The following is a 21,659-nucleotide window of genomic DNA, read 5'->3' on the forward strand; positions in this document are numbered from 1 at the left end:
CAAGCATCGTTGAAATAAGTAAAGTTTTAAATTGGCTACAAGAAATAAAAAAAATGATGGGTGGTGACCATAGTTACCTGTAACTATAGACAAAAATAATTATGTGTAACCAATCGCAAGCATTGAAATAAGCAGTGTATATGGTTATCAGTAACGAAAAATGATGGGTGGTGATGATAGTTACCTGTAACTACAGACAAAAATAATTATGTGTATCCAGTCACAAGCATCAAAATAAGCATAGTGTATATGGTTATTAGTAATAAAAAATGATGGGTGGTGACCATAGTACCTAGACCTATAGACAAAAATAATTATGTGTAACCAAACACAAGCATCGAAATAAGCATTGTGTATATGGTTATTAGTAACCAAAAATGATGGGTGGTGACCAAACTTGAAAGTTACCTGTAACTATCGACAAATATAAACACATGTAACAAGCATTGAAACAAGCACAGTGCCTGGTAACCCATGTACAGGTGACCATAAATTACTCCTGGTAACCTAAAGGTTATAACACATTTATGAGGTCTACAGTTCACCATTATTATTATTAGTTCATTATCAGTATAAAATTACTTCACAAACACACTGGTACTTTGTTACTCATATTACACTTCTAGTTGTACTTATACTTAAGTGTGTAAATTATATTTTAACATCATACAGGGGCCTAGCTTCCATATACGCAGGTACGCAGCTGTGTACCAACTGACAGTACAATTTTTTTTTTTTTAAATTAAAATATATGATGTAAATGTGTGTATGCTTTGTTTTATTCCATCGCCGAAAAAGTCTACGTACCATCTAAAATTCCCAAGCTAGGCCCCTGATCACATGTTTTTGTTTGAAACATTTTCAGGTGAACGAAGCACTGTTTTCTTTCAACATTTTTGACATGTGGTATCCTCTTGGTAACCTTAAAGACTGTTCTCAGTGTATTTCAAAGCCTGCGGAAGTGTTTACTTATTAATAAACTTGGAAATGCATGTAAGCAGTACAGTGCAGGATTAAACTGTATCCAGTGTAACTTGTGGTTGCCTGTAGCCAATTTAATTTAGTTACCTGTAGTGTAACCAGTGTGATGCAATTACCTGCAAAGCAAGTAAACTGTGGTAACATATAACCAATGTAAATCACCATTACCAGGAATCGGTGTAATGTGATTTATTGTGGTTACTTTCAAGTTGAAACCAATATAATTTATGGTTACCTGTAATGAGTGTAATGCAATTAACTTCAATCATTTGTTATGGTTACCTGTAACCCATGTGACGTGTGGTTACCTGTACCCAGTGTAATGTATGGTTACCTGTAACCCGTGTAATGTGTGGTTACCTGTACCCAGTGTAATGAGTGGTTACCTGTACCCAGTGTAATGAGTGGTTACCTGTACCCAGTGTAATGAGTGGTTACCTGTAACCAGTGTAATGAGTGGTTACCTGTAACCAGTGTAATGAGTGGTTACCTGTACCCAGTGTAATGTATGGTTACCTGTAACCAGTGTAATGAGTGGTTACCTGTACCCAGTGTAATGAGTGGTTACCTGTACCCAGTGTAATGAGTGGTTACCTGTAACCAGTGTAATGAGTGGTTACCTGTAACCAGTGTAATGAGTGGTTACCTGTAACCAGTGTAATGAGTGGTTACCTGTAACCAGTGTAATGAGTGGTTACCTGTACCCAGTGTAATGTGTGGTTACCTGTAACCAGTGTAATGAGTGGTTACCTGTAACCAGTGTAATGAGTGGTTACCTGTAACCAGTGTAATGTATGGTTACCTGTAACCAGTGTAATGAGTGGTTACCTGTAACCAGTGTAATGAGTGGTTACCTGTACCCAGTGTAATGAGTGGTTACCTGTAACCAGTGTAATGAGTGGTTACCTGTAACCAGTGTAATGAGTGGTTACCTGTACCCAGTGTAATGTATGGTTACCTGTAACCAGTGTAATGAGTGGTTACCTGTAACCAGTGTAATGAGTGGTTACCTGTAACCAGTGTAATGAGTGGTTACCTGTACCCAGTGTAATGAGTGGTTACCTGTAACCAGTGTAATGAGTGGTTACCTGTAACCAGTGTAATGAGTGGTTACCTGTACCCAGTGTAATGAGTGGTTACCTGTAACCAGTGTAATGTATGGTTACCTGTAACCAGTGTAATGTATGGAAGGAAGGAAATGTTATATTTAACGACGCACTCAACACATTCTATTTATGGTTATATGGCATCAGACATATGGATGTGTAACATATGGTTACCTGTAACCAGTGTAATGTATGGGTCATCTGTAAATAATCAAAAGTTGTAACCAATGTAATTTATGGTTATCTATAATTGTAAATCATGTAACGATGATTATATGTTGTTACCTATAACAAACAGCATAATGTACTGATGAATATGATCATAAATATAAATGGCTTTGTATTAAGTTTTCCTTAGGAAAATAAAAAGAATGCAATAAATTAAAGCAATTACATATTACTAAATGTATCTTGAATTACGCAAAATAAAAATGAACGTTCTTCAGCCATTTTCTTTTGCCAAATTAGCAGAAACAATCTATTATTAAAAAACCCAAAATATACTATTCTACAAAAGTATGTGGATAAATCAGGCACATGTACAGAAAATTGTGAAGAGATGTGTCTAGACTGTGGCGAAAACAAAGTTTTTAGAGGGGTCGGATTATGCTTCCCTGGAAAAAAAGTTTTATTTAACGACGCACTCAACACATTTTATTTACGGTTATATGGCGTCAGACACATGGTTAAGGACCACACAGATTTTTGAGAGGAAACCCGCTGCCGCCACTACATGGGCTACTCTTTCCGATTAGCAGCAAGGGATCTTTTATTTGTGCTTGCCACACGCAGGACAGCACAAACCATGGCCTTTGTTGAACCAGTTATGGATCACTGGTCGGTGCAAATGGTTTACACCTACCCATTGAGCCTTGCGGAGCACTCACTCAGGGTTTGGAGTCAGTATCTGGATTAAAAAGCCCATGCCTCAACTGGGATCCGAACCCAGTACCTACCAGCCTGTAGACCGATGGCCTAACCACGACGCCACCGAGGCCAGTCACTTCCCTGGAAAAACATTTTTGTTAAAAAAGACAATTTTATTGGAGCAAGAAGGGGTTTCAAACCTGAAATCCACCCTCTGCACACATGCCTGAAAATACTGCACAGCAACATTTCAAAGCAAAGCATTTACATGATTATAATTTCAACAGACTGCAACTTGCCTGTAACCAAAATGTTCTGTTCACTGGTTTAATTTGTCATTAGCTGATTAGATATGCTAGACAAATTATTCAGTCTCATGATTTTATAATACTAACACAAAGTGTTCTCCGACGAGATTCGAACCTACATGTACTATGGTATACAATGTATGTGACAGTCCATGATGTTAACTGATTTATCAACTACAGGGGTGGATCCACGAAATATATTTGGGGATGGGGCGTTAAGGGAAAAAGGGAACATGGACAATCTTGTGACAAGGGCCACCCTATTCAGGGGTCGAACGTGGCTTAAATTCCTGCGGGACATTTGGTCCGGCAAGCTACAAATTCTAGAGATTGTGTCTCCCACTTTAGAAATCATTCCTAAAGACCTAGAATGAAATGTTGAGTATTATCTTTTTAACTTTGTTGTGTTTTTTTAAAAGTGGTTTTAAATTTACAAAGCAAAACCTCTCAAAGGCTTGATGTTTCTTCTAAAATAGGTCAAGTCTTCATAAACTGTTTAAATTTTTAAATTAAAGGTTTGATGATGTTCTACTAAAATAGATCGAATCTTTTCAGAAACTGTTTACATTTACAAAGCAAAACCCTCTGAAAGGCTTCTACTAAAACAGGTAAAGTCTTTTTATAAACTGTTTAAATTTACAAAGCAACACTTCTAAAAAAAGTTTTTATTTTTTGTAGGGTTGTTTTTTGTGTGTTTTTTATATTTAGAGGGTTTTTTTAGGGGGTTGGGGGGTGGGGGTTTAAAAATTAAAAAATGTGTCTTTACACATAGAAGAACTATCACAAAAAACATAGTATGCAATATTCCACATGATATTTGTGTATTATACAATGCTTATCAAAAACAAATGGAAACCATTATTTCTTAAAGCAAACAGATGGACACTAAACAAACAGTTCTGTGTTTGCTGTTTCTGACATTGAGCCTTTTTAAAAAGAGAAAATACAGTTTGGGCCGCTATAAACATTAGGACAACCAAAAAATAGTTAGTTTTGTTTAACGACACCACTGGAGCACACTTGATTAATCATCGGCTATTGTATGTCAAACATTTTTGGTAAATCAGACACACATGTATTTTTAAAATTATGAAAAATGCATTTTGGGATATTACAAAAACCTGAATGACCAAAACCAATTCAGGTGTATGAAAGTGAATATTCTAAATAATAAAATGTAAGTATTTCTAATTTAAATTATTAAAACCGGCTCCAATAATGAAAAATATGTTGTAGTGTTTAAAAACTAGGGTCCGTCCCTTTAAAGAATCATAATAAAAATGCATTAGTTTCACCCAATTTTCTCACCCTACTTCCATAATTAATGCTGAGGTTTTCAAAGAGATATTAAAGGATCATAATAAAAATACAGTAGTTTCACCCAATTTTCTCACCCTACATGTACTTCCATAATTAATGCTGAGGTTTTCAAAGAGATATTAAAGAATCATAATAAAAAATAAAGTAGTCTGACCGACACTTTGCTCACCACCTCACCCCAATAATTAATGCATTATAATAAAAATACAGTAGTTCACAATTCCTCACCCACCTCACCCCCATAATTAACACATAATAATAATAAAAATACAGTAGTCTGACGAAGACTTTGATCACCATTCCACCCCAATAATTAATGCATCATAATAATAAAAATACAGTAGTCTGACGAAGACTTTGATCACCATTCCACCCCAATAATTAATGCATCATAATAATAAAAATACAGTAGTCTGACGAAGACTTTGATCACCATTCCACCCCAATAATTAATGCATCATAATAAAAATTACAGTAGTCTGACGAAGACTTTGATCACCATTCCACCCCAATAATTAATGCATCATAATAAAAAATACAACAGTCTGACTCACAGTTCTGGCTCACCCACCTCACCCAATCCCGTCCCCCACATTATACTGATCGGAAACATTTATCACTTATCTCCTACCAGTCCCCATATCATACTGATAAGAAACACATGTATTAAAACATGTGATAAATGTATCACTTATCTCCTACCAGTCCCCATATCATACTGATAAGAAACATATGTATTAAAACATGTGATAAATTTAAACATGTGATACATTTATCAGACTTATCTCCTACCAGTCCCCACATTATACTGATAAGAAACATGACTGGATGTAGTAAAACATGTGATAAATGTATCACTTATCTCCTACCAGTCCCCATATCATACTGATAAGAAACATATGTATTAAAACATGTGATAAATTCACAAGACTTCATCTCTTTCTGGTAGACTTTGTGTCCACCGCTCCGATGTTTTGATAAATTTTGGAGGAGTCTTCTTGAGGAACCCTGGAATAAATCAAACAAGCATTCTGAGAGCAAATAAAGCAATACATGTCCCCTACAAGGCCCAACAAATTTTCCTATCTCCTAACTTCAAGGACCACAACTCGGGGGAAAATGGGGAAATCGCCATTAAAGTTAAACTTGATCTTTCATAGTACATGATAAAGCTATACACAAAATCTTAATATATTAAGGCATTGCTAAAAAAAAAAAAAGGTCTGGAAAACAAGTTTTCTCATCTGCTAAGTTCAAGGGACATATCTCTTTGAACAATTGGTAAATTGCCATGAAAGTTAAACTTGATCTTTCATAGTATATGATAAAGCTATACACAAAATCTTAATATATTAAGGCACTGCTAAAAAAAAAGGTCTGGATAACAAGTTTTCTCATCTGCTAAGTTCAAGGGACATATCACTTTGAAAAATTGGTAAATCGCCATGAAAGTTAAACTTGATCTGTAACAGAAAGAAAAAAAGAAAGAAAGAAATGTTTTATTTAACGACGCACTCAACACATTTTATTTACAGTTAGATGGCGTCAGACATATGGTTAAGGACCACACAGATTTTGAGAGGAAACCCACTGTCGCCACTTCATGGGCTACTCTTTCCGATTAGCAGCAAGGGATCTTTTATTTGCGCTTCCCACAGGCAGGATAGCACAAACCATGGCCTTTCTTGAACCAGTTATGGATCACTGGTCAGTGCAAGTGGTTTACACCTACCCATTGAGCCTTGCGGAGCACTCACTCAGGGTTTGGAGTCGGTATTTGGATTAAAAATCCCATGCCTCGACTGGGATCCAAACCCGGTACCTACCAGCCTGTAGACCGATGGCCTAACCACGATGCCACCGAGGCCGGTTTGATCTGTAACAATACATGATAAAGGTATACACATATATTTAAGCTCAATATCTGAAGTCATTGTGAAAACCCCCATCCGGGAAACGATATGTTGGGGACAGACAGACAGATGGATGGGTAGGGGACTAAAAATTGACATGCCAATTTGAGTAGTTTACATACGCAGGTATAGCTCTATCTGATAAGTTGACTTTTGGAGCAGCAACTGGAAAAGAATTCGGAGGAAGGGAGTTCTTAGCTCGGACCGGATTTTCTTGTCCTGTTGCGTACTTGATGTTTGTGTACTCCCGTCCCGCAACCTGACTCATCTGAAAGATAGAAAAGGAAAGGAATGATACCTCGCACATTTTAACATTTATCTCACAAGGTGGGGTGTCTCTTGTTCCAACCAGTGCACCACAACTGGTCAAAGGTTGTGGTACATGCGTTCGTGTCTGTGGGAAAGTGCATATGAAAGATAACTTGCTGCATTAGGAAAAATGTAGCGGGTTTCCTCCGATGACTACGTATCAGAGATTACCAAATGTTTGACATCCAATAGCCGATGATTAATTAATCACTGTGCTCTAGTGGTATCGTTAATCAAAAACAAACTTTTAACTTTATCTCACAAGGTGATCTCTCAAATCTGGACTCTGAAAATTGCAAGAAAAATACTTTCATTCTCTTGGTAATCATGCAAATCAAGTTTTGCAGAAACCATTTTTCCTCTGCACATTAAGCTTAAGACTTTGTCAGGGCTTCTAGATTATGGTAGCCCCACTCCCATGGCTAGTAATATTCAGTGTTGGGCCAGTAAATAACTACTATAATTAGCCCAACGGCTAGTGGAAAAAAAAACTTTGTCAAATGCTGCATTTACACATTTTGTAAATATGAATATCCTTGCCCCTCTTTCCATCCCCAATCTAAGGATTTTTAAGCTCTATCTGCCTCTTTAGGTGACATATCTGATTATTACTATTAGTAAAATTGTATTTATTTAAGGTAGGGCTACTGAATTTTTAATCATAGTTAGTACATTTTTAAAAATCACTGATCCCATGACTAGTGGATTTTTATAAAATTAAAGAAGCCCTGACTTTGTATACCTATTGTAACAGGTTACACAAAATCAACAGGGTTATCTGTGATTCTTTAACATAACCAAAGTTCAAACTTAACAACAACAACAACTGCCGTGGCTGCCATATGAGTTGCTGCAGGACTTTTCCCAAGACATTCCAGGACATGAAAAGAACCCTGTCAAACCTGTTAAATGGGTGATGAAGTAAATAGACAATAACTACATTGTAGCTCACGACGTAGGATATCGGCTTTATCCTATGATGGTAAGAATGGGAAATTTCTCATTCGGCCTCAACAGGATAAAGCCAATATTTTATGTCATTAACTACAAGTTATTTATTTCTGAGCCGACTGTTATTTAACTTGGTCACAAAAATAGGGGTTTTTTTGTTCTTTCCAAAACACTTTTACTTTCTTCTAACATCAAACCAAAGTGAAATTATTTACAAAAACATTTTTGTAGGTGATGGAACGGACTATCGTCATTATCTTTATTAAGGGGAAAAGCTATTATTTCTGTTATTCGAGCTACGTTTTATGATGACCTAGAGGTCAAATGAGCGATGTAGCTATGCGAGGCATAAAATGTCATATCCTGCTAATATATGTATATGGCTTTACTTTATCCGTCATGATAATCTGTCAATAGAAACAGTGGTTGCAGGATAAATAGAGGTTATTACCAGTGTTTTACGGTATCATCAATATCATATATTAGGAATACAAATTGTATTATGTGAGCCTCTGGTGAGCATAGTACATTATTTTTATTCCTAATATATGATATTGACGATACCAAAGCACACAAGGGTAATAATCTCTTTATCATATAATCTCAAGCTTAATACAACATGTTTTTGTAAACTGAATATGCAAATTTACGGCCCTTGCGTTTATAGTTAACTTCTGTGTCACAGGCAAGTCAATTTCAGGTTAACTTGTACGGCACGGAGTGATCAATTTGACCGTTCTTTTTTTCCATTGGATGGTATGGCATTGGTGACCTGGTCATCACCTAGGAGCAGCCAGTCGTATGTCTTTAAAATGTTAATGCCTGTACATGTGTTAACAAGTATGTGTTATCAAAAATAATGAATGATGTTCTCACCAACGGGTGTGGAAGAAATAGTATTTATTACCCATATTGGCTCAAATATACAGGGTAATATTTTTTCAATCTCTGCACAATGTGCAGATTGCTTCTACAGCCACTGATTGGCTGGCTTAAAAATAACGTTTGGTTGCTTGCTTGCCATGGCCGGAACTTCACTTTCATTCATATAATGTTTCCATTCATGAGTTAGATTACACATACATTATATGATCTACAAAGATTTACAAAAACAAATGGACTCATTTGTTTCGTAAACATGAAATGGTATATTTTCATAAACAGCGGCTTTAGTAATATATACAAATAATTATTTTCAAATGCAAATACAGTTGTATTATTTTGTACTGTAAACATTTGGCTGTAAAGAGAACGCCGTTATGCTATGACATCACTTACATTACGTCATGTAATACGCATAAGATTATATGACGTAATGGCTGATGGCTTTGTTGTAGACTGCAGAGGAATTTTTACATTAAAAATCAGATAAAATTGACAATGGGTAATAAAGAGAATAACCAACTCGTTTACAACATTCATTCACTCGGGACAGATAATTAGTAATTCCTCGTAGCTCATTAGTTATTCTCTAAATACGCACCTGTTCGGCCTGCCGTCTCCGAGTCTCCGTCTCGATGTAGTGGTGGACGGCCATGTAGACAAACTTGTACTGTGCCTCCGTCTGCACCATGCCTGAACGCTGGGACCGTACCATCTGTATTGTTTTCTGGATGTCGATGTCAACATCGAAGCCTAACATACGATATAAAGCAGGACTATGTTAACTTTTCCACCTAGATGCCTACTTGTATTTTTTTTATATAGATAATATGAAATGCTTTAGTTGCAAAATGAAAACAAAAGTCACATATGCCAGCCAATAGGTTGCAATGTAGAGGGCTGGAAAGGGATGTGTTTTTCTCTGCAAATACATGTATGCAACTTAGAACTGTTGGTATCTGCAGTGCATGTTTGCTATGAAGATAATGCATACCGGTATGTTTAAATTTTGTGACTTGAGATTTGGGCGAGAAATTTATAAGCATGCACGTTTTTCCCATTTTACAGTATCAAGTTTATGTCCTGGGTAAACTCATTTTTACTTGTCACAAACTTGAAAGATTTTGCACATACAAGATACATGTAACTGGTTAATAAATGTTAAATCACCCAATAATATGGTATGTTAGATGTACATACATAAATTATAGGGTTTTTTAGTGGATGTCAAAACACCCACCCCCACCACAAAACCAGAATCCAGTGACCAATATTTTAATTTTTAACATTATTTTTGTTTTGAATTCAGAATCCTGGAAACACATCAGTGAATATCCTTATTTCAAAATTTCCTTAGGCTAAGTCAAATTTGCCATTTTCAACATTTTGTAATCATTCTTTCACAAACACAGAAGTAAAATCAGGAGTTACAATGTATTGGGTGCAGAGTAAATTACAGTAAATGAAATGGTTACATTCAAATAGTATAAACAATGGAGGTAAAATAAAAAGAGTGGAATTACCATGTAACTTGATCTGATTCAAGATGATATCTATTACAATGAAAGTTCCCGTTCTGCCAATGCCAGCACTGAAAGATAAACAATATGCAATGTGCTGTGTTAATTCATGAATTCTCAACTCTAATGATGTGATATCTTCAATGTCAAAACTGAAAGATAAATAGTATCCAATGTGCTGTGTTAATTCATGAATTTAAAAACTATAATGATGTGATATGTTCAATGCCAGCACTGAAAGATAAACAATATTCAATGTGCTGTGTTAATTCATGAATTCTCAACTCTAATGATGTGATATGTTCAATGTCAGCACTGAAAGATAAATAATATTCAATGTGCTGTGTTAATTCATGAATTCTCCACTCTAATGATGTGATATGTTCAATGCCAGCACTGAAAGATAAACAATATTCAATGTGCTGTGTTAATTCATGAATTCTCAACTCTAATGATGTGATGTGTTCAATGTCAGCACTGAAAGATAAACAATATTCAATGTGCTGTGTTAATTCATGAATTCTCAACTCTAATGATGTGATGTGTTCAATGTCAGCACTGAAAGATAAACAATATTCAATGTGCTGTGTTAATTCATGAATTCTCAACTCTAATGATGTGATGTGTTCAATGCCAGCACTGAAAAATAAACAGTCCAATGTTCTGTGTTAATTCATGAATTCAAAAACTCTAATGATGTGATATGTTCAATGCCAGCACTGAAAGATAAATAATATTCAATGTGCTGTGTTAATTCATGAATTCTCAACTCTAATGATGTGATGTGTTCAATGCCAGCACTGAAAGATAAACAAAATCCAATGTTCTGTGTTAATTCATGAATTCTCAACTCTAATGATGTGATGTGTTCAATGTCAGCACTGAAAGATAAATAATATTCAATGTGCTGTGTTAATTCATGAATTCTCCACTCTAATGATGTGATGTGTTCAATGCCAGCACTGAAAGATAAACAATATTCAATGTGCTGTGTTAATTCATGAATTCTCAACTCTAATGTGATGTGTTCAATGCCAGCACTGAAAAATAAACAGTCCAATGTTCTGTGTTAATTCATGAATTCAAAAACTCTAATGATGTGATATGTTCAATGCCAGCACTGAAAGATAAATAATATTCAATGTGCTGTGTTAATTCATGAATTCTCAACTCTAATGATGTGATGTGTTCAATGCCAGCACTGAAAGATAAACAAAATCCAATGTTCTGTGTTAATTCATGAATTCTCAACTCTAATGATGTGATGTTCAATGTCAGAACTGAAAGATAAACAAAATCCAATGTTCTGTGTTAATTCATGAGTTCTAACTCTAATGATGTGATATGTTCAATGCCAGAACTGAAAGATAAACAGAATCCAATGTTCTGTGTTAATTCATGAATTCAAAAACTCTAATGATGTGATATGTTCAATGTCAGGTCTCTGACTATTTCAAGGATGGTCTCAAACAGCTGAAGAATACAAATGCAATGATTTGGATGACCATTCTCGGTTGTTTTGAAGGTTATTCGATATAATAATTATCCTAAATTTATAACACAGACTGCACTAGAAAATATTTCTCAGACATGTCCTTTTCTGACACTTATCTCAAAAAGAATTCTGGAAGTACTGCTAAGGCAATACATGTCACCTATCAGGCCCAATAAATTTTCACATCTCCTAATTCCAAGAAACATAACTCTGCCAAACTTGATCTGTAACTATTCATGATAAAGCTATATCCAAAATTTCTATATTTTGAGGCAGTGCGAAAAAAAAGAGTCATTGTTGACAGAGTTATGTCACATGGACTTAGGAGATAAGAAAATTTTGGGGGCCTGGTAGGGGTAATGTATTGCTTTAGCAGTACTCTCAGTACACTTGTCAGAAAACACATTTAATTTACTCTGTGGAGTTTACGATAAATAGAAGTTATTACCAGAGTTTTTCGGTATCGTCAATATCATATATTAGAGATACAAATTGTATTATGTAAGCCTCAAGCTTTTTCTTTCTTTTAAAAAAAACAAAAAAACTGCCACAAACATTTAACACAGAGGCAAAGACATTTTTTGTATTTTGTGACATTACAAACATGGATGATGATGAGATGAATGGTGAAGCCGCAGTATTTCCATTTCGGTATAGGACTACTTGACAGGTCCGTGCTCCATGCTTGCTGTCAGTTGAGCTATCTCAGTGTCACCCGAGCCCGGGGTACATGGAAGCTGCAGTGCATGCTGGGTAATCATCCCTCATGTGGGGTCACACACTTGGGAGACACACCCATAATCGCACCCGTGAAGTGGTTGAAACTCGGTGTATGTGGCCTTACACCTACCCATTGAGCCTAGCCAGAAGTCTGATGGCATAACCACTACACCACCAAGGCCGGTGTGAGCCTCAAGCTTAATACATGTTTTTTGTAAACTGTACACGTAACTTAATTCCAGTCCACCATTACTAGATATTCAAATGACGTAAGAATATATGGCGCAGTGTCCTTTTGAATGGAAATGACTTCAAACTTGAAAGATGTCATTTTGGATATCCTTACAAAAACTATTAACTAGTGCTTAATGTTTTTGTTTTCTGAATGCTGCACAGGTTTCAGTGTAAAGTTGTTATTGAAATGTTTTTGAATGATGACTATGAATGCATACATCAATTATGGAGTGTCAGAGTAGTACATTTGCTTAAATGTCAATAAACATAGTCTTTTGACCTAGATTAATTTACATCTAATTTGCAAAAACGTTATCAAAAGAAAGAAATGTTTTATTTAATGACGCACTCAACACATTTTATTTACGGTTATATGGCGTCAGACATATGGTTAAGGACCACACAGATTTTGAGAGGAAACCCGCTGTCGCCACTACATGGGCTACTCTTTCCGATTAGCAGCAAGGGATCTTTTATTTGCGCTTCCCACATGCAGGATAGCACAAACCATGGCCTTTGTTGAACCAGTTATGGATCACTGGTCGGTGCAAGTGGTTTACACCTACCCATTGAGCCTTGCGGAGCACTCACTCAGGATTTGGAGTCGGTATCTGGATTAAAAATCCCATGCCTCGACTGGGATCCGAACCCAGTACCTACCAGCCTGTTGACCGATAGCCTAACCACGACGCCACCGAGGCCGGTCAAACGTTATAAAATTCTGAAAGTATGTGATGTGAAAAATATCACATACTTTGATTACACTGGATATGCTAGCTAATATCACATACTTTGATTACACTGGATATGCTAGCTAATACAGTGAAACTTCGCCAGACCGGACCCTCTGTAAACTGGAATTCCCTCAAAACCGGACATTTTACAGTCCTTTTTTTTAAAACCATAACCATATGTCTGATGCCATATAAAATGTGTTGAGTGCGTCGTAAAAAAAAAACATTTGTCTTGGTTCCAAGGGAAAGAAAGACATGTTTTATTTAACAACGTACTCAACACATTTTATTTACAGTTATATGGCATCAGACATATGGTTAAGGACCACACAGATATTGAGAGAGGAAACCCGCTTTCACCACTTCATGGGCTACTCTTTCCGATTAGCAGCAAGGGATCTTTTATATGCACCATCCTACAGACAGGGAAGCACATACCACGACCTTTGATATACCAGTCATGGTGCACTGGCTGGAACGAGAAATACCCCAATGGGCCCACCGACGGGGATTGATCTCACACCGACCACGCATTGAGCGGGCACTGTACCCACTGGCTACGTCCCGTCCCTCTGGTTCCAAGGATGTCCGGTTTATGATAAAGTTAATTATTCAGGTGTTACACCCCGTATCTCACCTGCAGTGTACGACGACGGGCCCCGCGTCTTTGATGTTGTCCTGGTGATGGTTGGTCACCTGAAGGAAGTTCAACACACTGCCTGGGTCAGCCGGGACGCCGTAGTCGGGCCACGTTTGAAAGTGAAACTGGAAGATCTGACGAGGCCCTTCTACCTGTGAACCACACATAAAAAAGATAAAAGAAAACTGGGTGCATGACATTTCTACCTGTGAACCACACATGAAAAAGATAAAAGAAAACTGGGTACATGACGTTTCTACCTGTGAACCACACATAAAAAAGATAAAAGAAAATTGGGTACATGACGTTTCTACCTGTGAACCACACATAAAAAAGATAAAAGAAAACTGGGTACATGACGTTTCTACCTGTGAACCACACATGAAAAAGATAAAAGAAAACTGGGTACATGACATTTCTACCTGTGAACCACACATGAAAAAGATAAAAGAAAACTGGGTACATGACGTTTCTACCTGTGAACCACACATGAAAAAGATAAAAGAAAACTGGGTACATGACGTTTCTACCTGTGAACCACACATGAAAAAGATAAAAGAAAACTGGGTACATGACGTTTCTACCTGTGAACCACACACACACACATAAAAAAGATAAAAGAAAATTGGGTACATGACATTTCTACCTGTGAACCACACATGAAAAAGATAAAAGAAAATTGGGTACATGACGTTTATACCTGTGAACCACACATGAAAAAGATAAAAGAATTGGGTACATGACGTTTCTACCTGTGAACCACACACACACACACATAAAAAAGATAAAAGAAAATTGGGTACATGACGTTTCTACCCGTGAACCACACACACACACATACAAAAAAGATAAAAAAAAGAAAATTGGGTACATGATGTTTCTACCTATGAACCACACACACACACACAAAAGATTAAAAAAAAGAAAATTGGGTACATGACATTTCCATTTTCTGAACGCTAGAAAATTTCAATGCAAAACTGCTATTACATGACATTTCCATTTTCTGAACACTGGAAAATTTAAATGCAAAATTGCTATCGAAAATGTTTTGGTTTGAGAATGACTAAAAGCACCTGACGGTGTTTGAAGAAAATATTCTAATAAAAAAAATGGTACCATTTACAAATATGGATTTGAAGTAAAATTACGTTAAGATGTTTAATTTATAGTGTATGAAGTCAAAACAACGATGCAAAAAGTGACTGCCATCAGTGGCGTAGCATGGGTTGCCAGCGCCCTGGGCAAGGCAAGTATTGCGCCCCGTAATCTCCGAGTCTCTTCCATCAGTTCAGAATTCTGCGCCCTGGGCAAGGCAAGTATTGCGCCCCGTAATCTCCGAGTCTCTTCCATCAGTTCAGAATTCTGCGCCCTGGGCAAGGCAAGTATTGCGCCCCGTAATCTCCGAGTCTCTTCAATCAGTTCAGAATTCTGCGCCCTGGGCAAGGCAAGTATTGCGCCCCGTAATCTCCGAGTCTCTTCCATCAGTTCAGAATTCTGCGCCCTGGGCAAGGCAAGTATTGCGCCCCGTAATCTCCGAGTCTCTTCCATCAGTTCAGAATTCTGCGCCCTGGGCAAGGCAAGTATTGCACCCCGTAATCTCCGAGTCTCTTCCATCAGATCAGAATTCTGCGCCCTGGGCAAGGCAAGTATTGCGCCCCGTAATCTCCGAGTCTCTTCCATCAGTTCAGAATTCTGCGCCCTGGGCAAGGCAAGTATTGCGCCCCGTAACCTCCGAGTCTCTTCCATCAGTTCAGAATTCTGCGCCCTGGGCAAGGCAAGTATTGCGCCCCGTAATCTCCGAGTCTCTTCCATCAGTTCAGAATTCTGCGCCCTGGGCAAGGCAAGTATTGCGCCCCGTAATCTCCGAGTCTCTTCCATCAGTTCAGAATTCTGCGCCCTGGGCAAGGCAAGTATTGCGCCCCGTAACCTCCAAGTCTCTTCCATCAGTTCAGAATTCTGCGCCCTGGGCAAGGCAACTATTGCGCCCCGTAATCTCCGAGTCTCTTCCATCAGTTCAGAATTCTGCGCCCAGGGCAAGGCAAGTATTGCGCCCCGTAATCTCCGAGTCTCTTCCATCAGTTCAGAATTATGCGCCCAGGGCAACTGCCCCAGTGGCCCCGCACATGCTACGCCACTGACTGTCATTGACCTTAGGGTAGAACAAAGGGTTCATACGAATCATAGAGTTTATACAAACAAATATTCCTTTCTTTTTCAACCATTCTACCACACAGCTACATCCCACTCCCGACTAGTAAACAAACAATTAGTAATGTGCACACATGTTTTACCTTTCCATCGCCAAAGTCTCGGCTAATTTCCAATTTGCGAATGATGTAGTCGGTTTCAGTGGTTTCACTGATCAGCTTCACAGTTATCGTGCCCTTGTATGTGGGGTATGATTTCGGCTTTTCTGGGTCATCAGGCCAGTATCGGACCGCTTTATTCTGTAACACAATCAAAACACATGTTCATAACACCAGTATCGGACCGCTTTATTCTGTAACACAATCAAAACACATGTTGATAGCAGCAGTATAACTGAATTCTGTAACACAATCAAAACATGTTGATAACCCCAGTATTGAACCGCTTTATTCAGTAACACAATCAAAACACATGTTGATAACAGCAGTATCGGACAGCTTTATTCTGTAACACAATTAAACACATGTTGATAACACCAGTATTGAACAGCTTTATATTTTATTTACGATTATATGGCATTGGACATATGGTTAAGAACCACACATATTGAGGGAGGAAACCTGCTGTCTCCACCTCATGGGCTACTCTTTCCGATTAGCAGCAACAGTTCTTTTATATGCATAGACAGGATAGTACATATCAGTCGTGGTGCACTGGCTGTTGCGAGAAATAGCCCAATGAGCCCACTGACAGGGATCGATACCAAATCGACCGCGCATCAAGTGAGCACTTTACCACTGGGCTACGTGTATATCTTGATGACACACATATTGGACAGCTTCATTCAGTAACCCAATCAAAACACATGTTCATAACACCAGTAACAAACTGCTTCTTTTCTATAACATAATCTAATCGCATGTTCATAAACCTAAAACATGGACTGCTTTTATTCCGTAACAATTTAATCACACCTTATTTTTAACCTTTAGACAACTGGATTAATTTTTGACAAAAACCATGTTGAGTGGGTACAAGTTTATAATTTTTACTCACATATATTCACTTAAATGTTTTATAAATACAAAAAATAAAGTTCATAGTTGAATCGGTAAGTATTATTTTTGTGGGTTGTTATAATTTTTATGATATTTTAGTTCAGTTAATGTTGATTAAAATTTTGCCCAAAAAAAACGAAAAAAAGTTGCCTTTATTTACCAGCATTTGTGGCCAGCTGTCCAGTATTTATGTCTATTATTCCCGACAACAGTGGTTTCCTGACCGAAATTTTATTTTAAAAACTAACTACGATTCATATCCCAATATTTAGCGATTTTTGTTATTGGAAAAATGATCAAATTTATTATCAAATTAGCTGTCACAATCAGCTATCGATCCCTGAAAATGACCGCAACGTGCCGCTATTGTTGTCAAGCAAAAATACTTGACGAAAACCACTTATTCAACTCTAAATTATTCAAGTTATTCAACTGAAAAACAAAAACCTAAAGATACAGAAAGCCGAGTTGTCTTCTGTTTCCTGTTAATAAAGTCTTTCTGCTGAGTGTCGTGTGCAAAACGACAGGAAATATGAACTTGGGAATGCACTGTATAGGTAGTACTAAACCAAATAACTTCCGGCTGGGTCAAAGTTCGAGGTGTACCCAACTTTTGATAGAGAAGTCAACACCACAAGTCCTGTGATTGGTGATAAATGTGAGTGTGTTGGTTGTAAAAAAAAATTGTTTAGTCTGGACAAAATATGTATGCAATTTTATTTCATCTAGTACCACTGTGTCAAGTAGCCGTGTGCTTGAAATATGTATGGGGTACCTGTACAAAAAAAAAAGTACTTAAATTTTGTGTGGAAATAGAGTTGTAATAGACGCTACCCGTTATCTCAGAAATAAGCAGCTTGACACCCAATTTTTTTTCATTCTTTTAAGGGTGAGGGGTGGTAGTATTTATATCTGTGGCGTTTATGTCGATTGATACGCTGCAGGTAGGAGTTTTAGCCACATACATTACTATTGCCATCTGTGGGATTTGATTTAGTAGTATACACCCTATACAGTGTACAGTATGTCGACTGGTGTGACAGTTCTCACCTGCAGTAGTCAGAAGGTTAAGAGAATATAATGAACAGCACATACTTTCCCTCTTTCCACTTCTTTGGTTGTCATGACGATGACCCGTGTGTTCTCCTGCCACACCATTCGCCACAAGTCGACCACTGTGATGGGCAGACAACCCTGTGTGGCAATATACGTCTTCTTTGGTTCAGCACTATCTTCCTCTGACTACAGTCGGACAAAGGAAAGGAATGTTTGTTTAGTGACATCTCAGCACATTTTAAACTACAGCTATTTTGTGTGATAATTTCCATACTTATTATACATAGTGAGAGAGGAAAGGAAAGGAATGTTTGTGTAACACAGCACACTTTAAATTGTGGTTACATGGTGAGGTTATTTCCATACTTATAGATAGTGAGAGAGGAAAGGAAAGGAATATTTGTTTAACACAGCACATTTTAAACTGTGGCTACTTAGTGAGGTTATTTCCATACTTATTATACATAGTGAGAGAGGAAAGGAAAGGAATGTTTGTTTAACACAGCACACTTTAAACTGTGGCTACTTGGTGAGGTTATTTCCATACTTATTTTATATAATGAGAGGAGAGGAAAGGAATGGATGTTTGCTTAACAACATCTCAACACATTTTATTGTGCTGACATTTTGTGTATGGCTTTATAATATCTTATTACAGATCAAGTTTGACATTCATTGCAATTTACCCAGTTTTTACAGAGTTATGACCCTTGAATTTAAGAGAGATAAGAAAATATGTTGGGCCCAATAAGGGACATGTAAGGGCTGTGGATTATATTCAATCTTTTTCCACGACATATTTTTTGCCATGAACATTTTTTTAATTGCAAGGGTTGAACGTTGGAGCTATCTGCAAAAGTTGACAGTCACCAATACATATATTTTGCCGTTTGACTTCATCAAGAAGTTAAAGTTTGTTTTGTTTAACGACACCACTAGAGCACATTGATTTATTAATCATTGGCTATTGGATGTCAAACATTTGGTAATTCTGACATATAGTTTTGTAAAGGAAACCTGCTACATTTATTTTCCATTAGTAGCAAGTGATATTTTATATGCACCATCCCACAGACAGGATAGCACATACAACAGCTTTTCATATACTAGTCATGATGCAATGGTTGGAACGAGATATAGCCCAATGGGCCTAATGACAGGAGTCGATCCCAGACCGACCATGCATCGAGTAAGCGCTTTAAAACTGGGCTACATCCAGCTCCTCATCAAAACAAGACAATAAAAAGATTATTTAAATGCATGTTGGCACTTACTGTGATAACGTTTGCGTTGATGTAATCCGCTCCAACAACATTTGGATCAATGTCATGCAACATTACCCGTGTGTGATCAACTGAAAAAACAATCTCAGTTTCGTAATTTCACAAAAAAAAAAAAAAAAAAAAAAAAAAAATCAAATTCACAATTTTTTGTTATTCATTCATGTCACCATTCTTATTGTACTGATACATTAAGTGTACCGTATAACTGATTAAAACACACTTGAATCTAAAGCACTGTTTAGAAATTGCTCACCAGCTTTCCGTAAATGATCCAAAAGGTGCTAGATCCAGATGAACAACTTAAAGTCAGGGCCCACTCTGTCGTTTGTCAAATTAGCTAATTGCTTATTTGTATTCAGTAAAATTTTGTTATGATCCAGATGGACAACATAAGTATATCTACATTTATGATAAAATATTCTATGATCCATGGCTCCGTTCCATGAAGCGATCTTAGCACTAAGATCACCGTAAGTACAGAAGGTAGTTATGCAAGATAATCTTAGGGCTAATATAGCTTTGTGGATAACATAAGTATATGTACGTACATGTTAAAATATTCTTGTGATCCAGATGGACTGCATAAGTATATAATATACATACATGGTCAAATATTCTCGTGACCCACATGGACAACATAAGTATATATATACGTACATGGTAAAATATTCTTATGATCCAGATGCACAGCATAAGTATTTATACGTACCCTTTGTTTTCAGGTCTCTGTCCCTCCTTCCGACTGTAAGATGTCGCACTTCCTGCTGCTGGAGTTGCTGTGATAGAGAAACGGAGAACACTTCTTGTACAACACCCCAGCACATTACAGTTATGGAATTACATACAAGGCTAACATGTGGTCATTGTGGAACATGGACTACTCAGTGAGAGAAACAAAAGGCAGTCTTTGCTAGGAAAGAATGTATTTATTTTTTTATTTAACGACGCACTCAACACATTGTATTTACGGCTATATGGTGTCGGACATATGGTTACACAGATAGAGAGAGGAAACCCGCTGTCGCCACTTCATGGGCTAATCTTTTTCGATTAGCAGCAAGGGTTCTTTTATATGCACTATCCCACAGACAGGATAACACATACCAGTCGTGGTGCACTGGCTAGAAAGAGAAATGGCTCAATGGGCTCACCAACAGGAATCGATCCCAGACTGACCATGCATCGAGCGGATGCTTTACCACTTGGCTATGTCCCGCCCCCGGAGTAACGGAGAACACTTCTTGTACAACACCCCAGCACATTACAGTTAGCTAATTACATGCAGGCTAACATGTGATCACTGTGAAACATCGACTAAGCAGTGAGAGAACACTTCTTGTACAACACCCCAGCACATTACAGTTAGCTAATTACATGCAGGCTAACATGTGATCACTGTGAAACATCGACTAAGCAGTGAGAGAACACTTCTTGTACAACACCCCAGCACATTACAGTTAGCTAATTACGGCTAACATGTGATCACTGTCGGACATATGGTTAGAGAACATTCTTGTACAGAGCACATTACAGTTAAATTACCCGCTGTCGCCACTTCACTGTGAAACATCTTTTTCGCATTAGCAGCAAGGGTTCTTGTACAACACACTATCCACAGACAGTTAGCTAATTACACAGGCCAGTCGTGGTGCACTGTGCTAGAAAGAAGCAGTGAGATGGGCTCACCAACAGGACAACACCCGATCACATTACAGACCAGCTAATTACATGCGGATGCTTTACCACTTGGCTATGTCCCGCCCCCGGAGTAACGGAGAACACTTCTTGTACAACACCCCAGCACATTACAGTTAGCTAATTACATGCAGGCTAACATGTGATCACTGTGAAACATCGACTAAGCAGTGAGAGAACACTTCTTGTACGACACCCCAGCACATTACAGTTAGCTAATTACATGCAGGCTAACGTGATCACTGTGAAACATCGACTAAGCAGCGAGAGAACACTTCTTGTACAACACCCCAGCACATTACAGTTAGCTAATTACATGCAGGCTAACATGTGATCACTGTGAAACATCGACTATGCAGTGAGAGAACACTTCTTGTACAACACCCCAGCACATTACAGTTAGCTAATTACATGGAGGCTAACATGTGATCACTGT

The 21,659-nt window shown here is 37.6% G+C and overlaps 1 protein-coding gene across 1 annotated transcript in view; it reads right to left on the minus strand.

Moving 5' to 3' along the window:
* Nucleotides 1-3,010: 3,010 nt before the first annotated feature.
* Nucleotides 3,011-21,659, minus strand: part of LOC121390611 (tyrosine-protein phosphatase non-receptor type 11-like) — a 37,090-nt gene continuing 18,441 nt past the window's right edge. Inside the window, 11 exon segments of the mRNA XM_041522472.1 lie at nt 3,011-5,590; nt 6,618-6,763; nt 9,239-9,390; nt 10,161-10,228; nt 13,978-14,132; nt 16,275-16,430; nt 18,285-18,431; nt 19,520-19,599; nt 20,186-20,198; nt 20,234-20,280; nt 20,283-20,304. Coding sequence (XP_041378406.1) covers nt 5,515-5,590; nt 6,618-6,763; nt 9,239-9,390; nt 10,161-10,228; nt 13,978-14,132; nt 16,275-16,430; nt 18,285-18,431; nt 19,520-19,599; nt 20,186-20,198; nt 20,234-20,280; nt 20,283-20,304 — 1,062 coding nt within the window. The 3' untranslated portion in view covers nt 3,011-5,514.

The sequence above is a fragment of the Gigantopelta aegis genome, chromosome 15 (assembly GCF_016097555.1).
Source record: "Gigantopelta aegis isolate Gae_Host chromosome 15, Gae_host_genome, whole genome shotgun sequence".
NCBI classification, from domain to species: domain Eukaryota; kingdom Metazoa; phylum Mollusca; class Gastropoda; order Neomphalida; family Peltospiridae; genus Gigantopelta; species Gigantopelta aegis.